General features: G+C 40.1%; 4 protein-coding genes across 9 annotated transcripts in view; 2 read left to right on the plus strand and 2 right to left on the minus strand.

Annotated features, from left to right (window-relative positions):
* LOC112460448 (serine/threonine-protein kinase Genghis Khan) overlaps window positions 1–691 on the minus strand; it is a 15,008-nt gene extending 14,317 nt beyond the window's left edge. Inside the window, exon 1 of one of the 3 annotated variants that reach the window (XM_025025112.1) lies at window positions 520–608. The gene's annotated coding sequence lies outside the window, so the exon portion shown is untranslated. Of the gene's footprint in view, window positions 1–519 lie in introns of all 3 variants that reach the window. The other 2 variants (XM_025025110.1, XM_025025111.1) reach the window with 2 other exon arrangements.
* LOC112460450 (myotubularin-related protein 10-B) lies at window positions 641–5,588 on the plus strand. Of its 4 annotated transcripts, none has more exons than XM_025025115.1 (11): window positions 641–720; window positions 1,332–1,717; window positions 1,875–2,069; window positions 2,169–2,324; window positions 2,780–2,904; window positions 3,002–3,154; window positions 3,232–3,536; window positions 3,625–3,771; window positions 3,940–4,112; window positions 4,208–4,378; window positions 4,477–5,588. In XM_025025115.1, exons 2-11 carry the CDS (start codon window positions 1,430–1,432, stop codon window positions 4,945–4,947), a joined length of 2,184 nt encoding a protein of 727 aa, XP_024880883.1. In that variant the 5' UTR covers window positions 641–720; window positions 1,332–1,429; the 3' UTR covers window positions 4,948–5,588. The 4 variants fall into 4 exon arrangements, with proteins under 4 accessions (XP_024880883.1, XP_024880885.1, XP_024880884.1 ...); XM_025025117.1 differs by lacking the exon at window positions 641–720 and having other exon boundaries at window positions 1,159–1,717; window positions 3,232–3,305; window positions 3,390–3,536; XM_025025116.1 differs by lacking the exon at window positions 641–720 and having other exon boundaries at window positions 1,159–1,717; window positions 3,943–4,112.
* Window positions 5,589–5,694: 106 nt separating this feature from the next.
* LOC112460451 (protein jagunal) lies at window positions 5,695–8,550 on the plus strand. Its single transcript, XM_025025120.1, has 4 exons — window positions 5,695–6,899; window positions 7,284–7,425; window positions 7,779–7,994; window positions 8,183–8,550. Exons 1-4 carry the CDS (start codon window positions 6,808–6,810, stop codon window positions 8,309–8,311), a joined length of 579 nt encoding a protein of 192 aa, XP_024880888.1. The 5' UTR covers window positions 5,695–6,807; the 3' UTR covers window positions 8,312–8,550.
* Window positions 8,551–8,848: 298 nt separating this feature from the next.
* Window positions 8,849–10,289, minus strand: part of LOC112460465 (SPARC-related modular calcium-binding protein 2) — a 9,934-nt gene continuing 8,493 nt past the window's right edge. The window contains exons 8-11 of the mRNA XM_025025138.1: window positions 10,229–10,283; window positions 9,977–10,149; window positions 9,450–9,615; window positions 8,849–9,349 (exon numbers count right to left, since the gene is read on the minus strand). Of these exons, the coding sequence (XP_024880906.1) occupies window positions 9,267–9,349; window positions 9,450–9,615; window positions 9,977–10,149; window positions 10,229–10,283 (477 nt within the window). The 3' untranslated portion in view covers window positions 8,849–9,266. The remainder of the gene's footprint in view (window positions 9,350–9,449; window positions 9,616–9,976; window positions 10,150–10,228; window positions 10,284–10,289) is intronic.

The raw sequence follows: 10,289 nt of genomic DNA on the forward strand, positions 1-10,289 counted from the left end.
GAACACTGCAGTTTCGCTCCTCTCGCACTCTCGGGGATCGCCTCTCGCGCCGGGGATCATTCACGTCGAGAAATTACGTAACCGCTATAAAGATAGCCAAAATATTCGGCGAAAGCGTGCAACAGGAGAAACGCGTCTAAATAAAAAAGCGCGCGGGGGGTAAAAATAGTGCGCCGCAGAGAGAGAGAGAGAGGTAGAGGCGGTAGGCGGTTCGCAGAACGGAATCTGCGGAGTACGAGACGACGACGCGGACCGCGCGCGCCGAACGTCGTGCGTCGTCTCCGTGGAGGATCGAGCGTGGGCTCGATCCGCGACGATCTCTCGTCCCAGATCTCCGGGGTTTTATAACCTCGTCGCGACACACCGCACTACTGCCATCGTCGCGAACGAAACTCGCGTGACGTAAAGTCCGCCCCGTCCTCGCGGCGCGGCGAGGCGGTCCCGTAGATGCGAGAGAGGCGCGATCACCCGCCACGCCGATTCCGCGCGGCCGTCGGCGATGGTCGGGCAGGGTGGTACCTGGGCCGAAACGACGCGCCCCGTTTCCGATCTCTTTCCTCAATCGTTTATCACGCGCACCATTTGGTTATCACAAACCATCTTGCACGGCCATCTCCGAGTGTCCGAACACCAACAATTCGATTGACCCCCTAGCAGGCCCCCACGGAAAAAATATGGCAGCACTACGTCATTGAACGGAACGAGGATAATCGAGACGCGGTAGAGCGGTGACGCTGTTAGATATATCGACGCCGGGCGAATCGAGATTTCAGGTCGCGCGGGTCGATAACTTATCGCGAATTCAGTTTCACGCGCTTGTTTATATATTTTTGATAAAAATTATAATATTCTTTTAACAAAGATGTAATTTTACATATGCAATTTTAATACTGTTTTACAAACAATAAAATTGTTATTTTATTATTTATTTTTATAATATAATATTATTAAATTAAATTTATTGTTTTTTTAAATTAACTCCGTGGATTGCGAAATTATAGTAATACATTTATATTCTTCTAACGATACAATTTTAATACTGTTTTACAAACAGTTAAATTATTTTCATTATTTCTTTATTTTTATAGATTTACTTGTATATATCAACTATTTAAATTTTTTTTAAATAAACTCCCATAAACTAATTTTTTTCAAAAGTGTGTCATAATTAATCGGAACATGGCGGCTTACATACTTGAAGAACTCTATTTCCATATACTCCCTGGATCTACTTTCTCCATCTCTCTTTCTCTCTCCCTCCCTCCTTGTCTAACCCCGTCAAGGAGAGGAGAGACACATCTGTCAAAACTCTCCTCCTCTTTTTAAAGCAGACAGTGTAGCACTCATCGTCGACAAAAGTAGAGTTGGAATGGAGTTCGGAGTCTCCGCTGGAAAAGGCCTCCGCTCGTGAGATAGGCTTCCAGCCTGTATGTGCCGGCCCTACCAAGTGGGGTTTGAATTTCCAGCGCTTCCACGAACGGCTGCGTCGGCGTGGGTGCTGCTGGGCAAAAGCCGCACGAAGGAATTCCACTGGATTCAGCTATGCGAGAGGAGAATTAAGCGTTACATCACTCGCGCGCCTGTCGCCCGCTGTCAGCGGGCCATCCAGCGACAACAAGCGGCTTCACCTCTTCACCCGTCTAACTCACCTGTCATGGAAAACAAGAGTAGCAACAATTTCATTAGTTACGTGGGACTGGAGGAGCACGAGCTGCAGGTAACCGCATTCAGCTCTGTGTGTAAACGTTCTCCCGTCGCTTGTAAATTAACCTCTCGACGTTGTCAGCTCTCCCACTTGAATCCCCCACAAATGACGAGACCGGAGGTATCCGAGAATCGCTAATCGACCTCTCTAATTATAACCTCTTTCGCAGACCTTCAGCTCCAGTCGACGTAATTCACTGATTGAAAATAGCATCAAATTATTGCCGGGAGAGGTTCTTATCGCCGAGGCGCAAAGTGTCCTTATGTTCTCGCCCGTCAGCGACCTGAAACAAGGCATATCTGGCGTGCTGTCGGTGACCAATTTCAAGCTTACCTTCGTCACCAGCGGTGACTCAAATGGAGAGGTATAAACGGATACGTCGGCGTAACTTTATAGTTTGTCCACTTGATTGTTAAAGCGTAAACATTTAAACTGATCTATAACGTGTCGATGACGTTTGCAGAACGTTACTCGCCAACAAAATCACTTGTATGGATATACGGATACGTGTTTGACCAATATCGATGAGATTTGTGTTACGGTGGGCGACAAGAAGAGAAAGCTACTTCCCGGCAGTACGGTACCGTCGAAAGTGAAAGGGATATTTATTATTTGCAAGGTAAGTTTTTGTCTCACAATGTATGAGTAACCAGTCTAAGGCTGCGGTCCACTTGACGCTACACATGCTTTGAAGCATTCTTCTTTTCTTTCTTTCTTCACTGAAAGAAAGGAGAAGAGGAATGCTTCGAAGCATTTGTAGCAGCGTCGAGTGGACCGCAGCCTAAGTCTACATTAAGATACGTTCTTGGCTGCAGTCCATTTGACACTACAAATGCTTCGAAGTGTTCTTCTTCTCCTTCTTTCTTCATTGAAAAAAAGGAGAAAAGAAATGCTTCAAAGCATTTGTAGCGTCAAGTGGACCGCAGCCCTTATGATAGAAGAATGTTGAATGTAAATAGATAAGGCGTAAGAGAGAGTTGGCTAATGTTTGTTCGAAATTGATAAGCAATTTTGTTGTATATGAGCTACAAGATGATAGTGATAAGAATTACATATTACATTTATGAATTACAGAATCTAAGGACGTGGTCGTTTTCTTTCAAATTCTCACCCCTCGGCCACGGTAAGAATCTTCTGACCGCGCTGCTACATCACGCTTTTCCCAGCAGACACCAACTGTTATTTGCCTACGATTACAAGTTAGTATCGTACCTTGAGTCTAAGTGAAACGTTGCGTTAAAGTCGCAACGTTGAATCGTAAAAACTCAATACTAATTTTTGCGTGTCTGATTACAGAGAGGCTTATTACAGTAGTCTCGACAAGAATGTGCAACTATTCCGAGAAATTTCAGACTGGCAAAACGAGTTGAAAAGAACTTTGTGTAGCGACGAGATAAGAAAAGGTTGGAGGTTGTCCATGGTTAACGCCAAATTTCAGCTTTGTCCCAGGTAACTCGCTCGTTGAACGTGATTTGCGTAAATACAAACGCGTCGACGAATTTTCATCAGTCGCCGTTTGTTTGCAGCTTATCGCAATACGTAGTGGTACCTGCGTCTGTGACCGACAATCAGTTGACAGATGCAGCCAGACATTTTCAAGGTAATAGACCACCGGTATGGTCCTGGACAAATGCGCACGGTGCGGCCTTAGTAAAAATGTCTGAATTATTACCAACGATTACAGAGAGGATGCAGGAGAATATTATGTTTGAAAATGTTCGTAAAAGTCATCCTCAAAAGATACCTCCGGTTGTTATCGAATTGAATAAAGAAATTAATGTAAAGTTAATAGCGGCAAGTTTTACTAAATTCATTAGCTTATGCACACCAGGTAAATCTTTTAAATCGACCGATATTTCCAAGTGTCCGAATTGCGAGAAAGGGGAGAATAAAGATATAATTATATTTTTTTATTTCAGAAAACATCAGACAATTCTGGATTCAAGATAATAATTTTTATTCGCTGTTAGAAAATACGAAATGGCTTAAATACATATCGTATTGCCTACAAAAGACAGTTGAAGTCTGCGACCGTCTTAATTTAGGAATTTCCGTCATCTTACAAGGTAGTTGTTCAGATAATCTGTTTCGCAAGCGCGGCGGACGTAGAGGAATCTTTTAGACAGAGGCAATCGACTTTACGATTGACGTTAACCATATATGGAACGGAAAAGTCGATAGTTCGCCAAAACGACCAAGTCGAGACTTCTGTTATAAACGAGAATCGTTTTTAGAAGGTGCCGCCAGAGACTTGTGCTGCGTTATATCGAGTTTAGCGCAATTGTCGCTGGATCATCACTTTCGTACTATAGCAGGTTTTCAATCGTTGTTGCAAAAAGAATGGGTCGCTGGTGGCCATCCGTTTTGCGATAGATTAGGCCACATCGTGAAAACCAATTCGGAAAAGGTACGCATAGCATCTGACCTGACTTCCAGCTTCGAACGAACACTGGCGATTAAAACGTTTAATTAAAAAATCAATTTTTTTTATTTGATTCACAGTCTCCATTGTTTCTCTTGTACCTCGACTGCGTTTGGCAATTGTGTCACCAATATCCAACGGAATTTGAATTCACGGAAACGTATCTGACCACGCTGTGGGACGCTGCACACGTTTCCATTTTCGACACCTTCATTTTCAACTGCGAGAGAGATCGGGCGGTGGCAGCTATGGTAATGGATCTTACTTGGAAGTCTTTCTCACTATCATCTCGAATGCGTCGAGTCGAGTAGCCCATGATCCGAAACGTTACAAATCTTGGATTTTTCAGGATCCCAACACGCCTCTCGTGCTTCGTAGCGTATGGGACTGGCGGGAGCAGTTCAACGATCAGGATATCCTGCTGTTTTACAACCCTTTATTCGTTCCCCGTAGCGCCGACAAGACGGAGAACGGGACGACAATTGTAAGACCTTTGTACGCGGTTTCTAGTCTCGAGCTTTGGACGCAGTGCTACTTCCGTTGGATACCGACACTCGAGATTCGTAACGGCGGCCAGAGGCACGTCGAGCTTTACATTAGGTTACTACAAAACGACGTAAATCAGCTTGGAATAAACGAGAATCGCGTCTCGCCGGTGGACAAGGTCGGTACCTGCTCTCTTCACACAAATATCGACAGCTTTTATCCCTTCAGTAACAACAGATCGGGGAACACCGTCAGCGCGCCGATTATGAACAGCTCGATCCTCTATAGCGAGAGCTTGTTAGACGCGCAATCATTGATAACCGCGAACGATTGACAGGATGTTACTTTTACGGCATTCAAAACGCGTACCTGATTACACAGCCCTTTCCTTCTAGCGTGAAGCAACGTGTAAAACTCTTTCTAAAAGAGTTGTCGAAACTTTTGTAAAGGAAAGGGCAATTTCCAGGGACAGGTATACACATATGGGCCAATCTCGCCGTCTCCGATTAACTTGATCCTCCGATCAAACTCACTCTTCATCTTTTTCTAACTTCCCTCTTAGAAAGAAACGAAGAGTGAGTTTAATCGGAGGATCAAGTTAATCGGAGACGGTGAAATCGGCCCATAGTATCCGACTCATCAGTGGCATTTTCTAGCGCTCGATGTAAACTGATATAAATTTATATCAGGGAATAGCTTTAAAATACGTGCCCGCGCGAGAAATTCATCGCGTTATTGAGAGCAGCTCGAGTTCTATTCCGTGTAGAACGATAGAAATATTTATATATCTTGACAACGAGTTTTATAAACGCTCGTAATAGCGAACCGCGCAGCGAGGACGGAGTAATTTTAAGATAGGGTTAAAGAAGACATGTACATAAATCTCAGTGCGAGCGAAAACGAGGAGGTGGGTGTCTTTCACTCTTCGGCGACACCCTTACTGTTACAAATCGATAAATAAAGTTTATAATTGAACGAAAAGTTTTTCGGCGGATATCTCATAAGCGAATATTCGATGTATCGAACGTAATATATATATTTTTTCCAAATTAATGTAATCTAACCCTTGAAGAGATTTTAACGCATACGCCCCTTGTAAAAATGTACCAGAATTTCTATGAAGATTTTCTCAGAATTTTTACACGAATTGGAATATTTTCCAGAAAAATTCAAACAAAATAATGAAATTCAGATTTTTTCTGTCAACACATCTTTGTAGGAATCTGAATAAATATTTTCATACGTACAGATACTGCAAATTCTCATCCAATTATTTCTGAAAGTATCTGAGAAATTTGACATATTTTATTTTTTTTCCAGAATTTTTCATCAATGTAAAATATGAGAAATTAGAAATTCTTAGGAAATTTCTAAGAAAATCTGAGGAATTTTTTCACCAGGAGCGTATACATCCCACGGATTTCTATGTACTATCTAACTAGACTGCTTTTGCCGTCATTTTTTATGCCAAGGCTGGGAGGTGCCATCAGCTGAACTTCTTGCACCGTTCATCTTTCTTCTTTTTCTCTTCACGTCGGAGAGAAAAGGAACAAACGCTCCACGTGTCGACAGCCGTCTCGCGATATGACGTAGACAGAACTCACATCCTCGCGTTACGCTCTCTCCACTCGTCTCTTATCCAAGGTGTATACTCGGGAGCGTTAACGCGCGCGACCCGATCGATCAAACACCTCCGCTGTACACGCGAAACGTATCCTGTCGCACTTGCACGCTACCTCTCGACTGGTTTTTAGCTCTGCGAAAAAAACAAAATTGTAAATTGCGCGTCGTCGAGGTCTCCCCGCAGATACGGACGCCTGGGACAGGTGTCAGGTGTTAACGCTCCGGATTGTACACGACAGAGGCACTCAGCGCACTCTCGAAACTCCACTTGAAGGCGCACGAGGTCGACGTGTTTGCCACGGTTTCGCCCCTAGGATATTACGCGCGCCCTGGCCTGGGTACTCCCAGGTACTCCGGAGCCACGAGGCCCGACGAGGCCTGACGAGGCCACCGAGCTCACTCTCCGTTTCCCATCTGGCTGCACAGAGTTTAAAAATAGTTAAACATTCGCCGATAAACCAATAAATTGCCTTGATCTGTGCTCCTTCGAGTCATTCGAATGAATCCCGTGTCCTCTCGGCCGTCCGCTTGAAGAAGAGATCAATTGACAACGCCGATTACCTTGCCGATTATGGCTTCGAAAGTTACGCTCTCCCAGGCCCTGGGAACGGACGGAAGCGACTATGGTCACCGACAGAAAATCGCGACTCATTATCAAGTCAGGTGAGAGAGAACTCGTGGGAAAACTGAGCAGAAGTTATCTGATAGTCATCACCCGGCGAGTCTCATTCATCCAATGGCACGATAATATCAATTTGCATTTGGCCAGACGTATCTGTTTGAATAGCTCTACTGTTTACGCCAGCTAGATATCACATATATGTTATTGTGTACCAATCGAGTCAAAGTACACCTGGTACTGGGAATAAAGACTCGGATTACAATTTGTTATTGTATACATTGGATGGATAAGCTTGGAAGTAAAAATATTGATGTAATATGATATAATTAATTAAATTTGTAAATTGTGTAAAATATATGAGATATATAAAATCTCTATCGTTTTCGTTGAAATTTATAAAATATCAAGTATACGTTTGTTTCCAGTGCGACAAACAAATCAAGACTGAAGTATTGTATATTTTTTCACTACCTGTTATTCTTCGTCATGCTCGCCAAACTGTCCGCAGACATATTAGATCATCTGGATATATTTATCTTGGAAATCGAGGAATTACAAATACCACAGGTATAATAAAAAGATATCTTAACTGTATACAGATGTGAAATTCAATATAATCGTTTGACTGGCTGGAAATTTATTAAAAGTTATTAAAACGGTTATATAACACATTAATAACTTTGATAACAAATATCTCTGGTTGTGGATTAATCTTGTCGTAAACGTAACGTGATAAAACTGAAGTATACTTTCTGTACATTGTCTCTTTCTTTATTACATATATAGTTTAGCGTAATTAAGATACTATTTAACGAGACAAGTCTGACAAATCTCGTGCTATCTTTCTTAATATTTAATCAATAACAAAGATAGAACCTATAGTGTTGACTTAACTTGATTTATTTTCTTTTCTATTTCAGCCATTGTGGTGGGAATACATATGGTGCACTAGTTTATTATTATCTTTCCTCGCTCTCTCCGCGATTAAAAGGAATAGGATTAAAACGCTGCAAAAATATATGATAGGTATCATTTTGCTGGGCTACGGCCCATTGATTTATGCCGTTGTGTATTACTTTAAGGACGTCTGGACATATTTAACCATAGGCAAATCTGAGAACATTCATTTGTGGCAGGTACGATCGTTTTCAAAGTCATTAAACTTTATCAATTAAACTTTTGAAAGTAAAGAAAAACACATGCGAGCGTTAATTATATTTGCAAGATTTCTTTTTGGAAAAACGGATTCCCAATTTCATATTTTATTATTCTTAAAAAACACAAGACAAACTTGTTCATATATGTGTCATGTTTTAATTTTCAGGGTCTCCCATATGGCGTACTTTGGTACGCTTTTATTCTTTTGGCCTCACAGGTTCATTGTTTCTCCTTGTACTTTTCGTGGAATCTACTAGTCGCATGGAGAACGCGAGGCGCCAAAAGAATGGATTAAACTCGAGAGGCAACTGTAATCACCGACAAATTATGTTTACATAAATTATGGACGTGTATTTTGGAATATTTGAATTTTGACCCATATTTATTGTGTATTTACGATAAGAAGAGAAAGATATACAATTGTTGTACAAGAAAGAAACATCTAAAATCTGTAAAAACCATGAGAGATGTATATAAAATGAAAAACTATCGTTATACATGTATATATGGAAATACGCACATGCAGAAATTAGATTTATATTTTTTAAAAACGATAGACTTACAAGTGCTTGTTCCAAATGCCTACATGCTATCTCTGTATAATATATAGCAAGTATTCTATATTTATATAAAAAAAAACTCCATGTCAATGGAGACTGTGTGGAATATTGTGTTCATAAAAAAATGTGTGTCTGTAAGTAAAATACGCTAGAAAATTGTTTCTAAATTACAAATTGTTTCGCAAACTAGAAATATGTAAAATGCTACTCTTTGTGACTGAAGAGGCAAATGGATACAGATGTGTAACAAAAGTTCAGAATGTTGAGCAAAATGCTATAAAAATTACTTTATTGAAAATCTTTTTTCTAAATTGAATTTGTTTCCAGTATAAGGTAGCTTAATTATTTAGAGGATTATTTATGGACTAGGTCATACACAAGAGTACACACATACTGACGATTGCACAATGATGTTGATAATTACCAATTTTCAGAAATAGACAAAGAGAGAATAAACAATCAGATAAAAAATTACGCTTAAAAATTGCAAAAAAAGTCAGAGAATTTTAACTATAAGAATTTACGCTTATCGTTAAAATTTAAACCTAATAAAATGCCAGAGAAGTATTATTACATTGAGAAAAATGCTTACAGTGATTTCAAGAATTCCAGCTGTTTTAGAGCTTAATAATAATTTAAAAAATGAGTGCCTCTTTATGGGATCGCAAATACAATGTATCACATAATGTGTTAGTCATCATCGTTGAGAAACTGGTCTAGTGGGTTTGGGCCTATTCTTTTCGGCGTAGTTAATGTTTTCTCCCGATCGTCAGCTGAAATGCATTCAAATTATTCAAAATTTACAAGTGTTAGAAAATACACACATACATGTACGTACATGTATGCATAAAAGAAAAGTAAATATTGTGTCACCTGCTGTCGGACGCTGAGCATTGAGACAGCTGAGCCATTCTGTCATACTGATTCTTCTATCATTGTTGATGTCACAATATCTCGGTAATTTTTTGCCACATCTCCGGAGTTGTCTATTATTCGCTACCATTGTGCGAAAACTTTTCCACTCTTTTTTTTCTAAAACCTGTATATGTATATATACATGTATATATGTGTATATAATACGCGTGCATAAAAACTACCAAAGATGATATTTTCGAGCCATCAGACAATTACAATAGAAAAAAGAAAGTAATTGAGAACAAGTACATTGATTTTAATTAAAAAATCAATTAGTAGAATCTAGTTAAGAAAAGAAACGAAATCGTACTCTTTTTTTCTATAAACATTTCTTTAAGAATTATAAATGTATTAGTTGACTGAAAAATTGCTCTGCCACTATTTATGTTGAACATCGAATATATAATAATGATTATCTTATACTTATTACAATATATTAATTTAATGAGAGAAAGATCGATCACGAATTGTCTTTCGTCAAATACCTTATTTTTATTCGTGTCAAGCATCACAAAGTGCCACGTGGCTATTTTTTCCTCTTTAGGAACCGGCCATTTAACAGTAGTTTCGTTAGAATCGTTGTTGGAGGCTTCCATTTTCTCTTGCATGAGATCCATTAGGTCCCGAAGGAATTGTTGTTTTTTTGGCTCTGGACATCCTGTGAACATCAGAGAATTAATATTTAATTTGAAATGTATACACAACGAGTAATTTTCAAGAAAACAAACTATAATTACCTTTCATAGGTCTATTGGGTGTCGGGACTGGATTACAATTCGGCGTGCGATCCTCCTTCGA

This window comes from Temnothorax curvispinosus, unplaced genomic scaffold (genome assembly GCF_003070985.1).
Source record: "Temnothorax curvispinosus isolate PA1 unplaced genomic scaffold, ASM307098v1 QBEX01010576.1, whole genome shotgun sequence".
NCBI lineage: Eukaryota > Metazoa > Arthropoda > Insecta > Hymenoptera > Formicidae > Temnothorax > Temnothorax curvispinosus.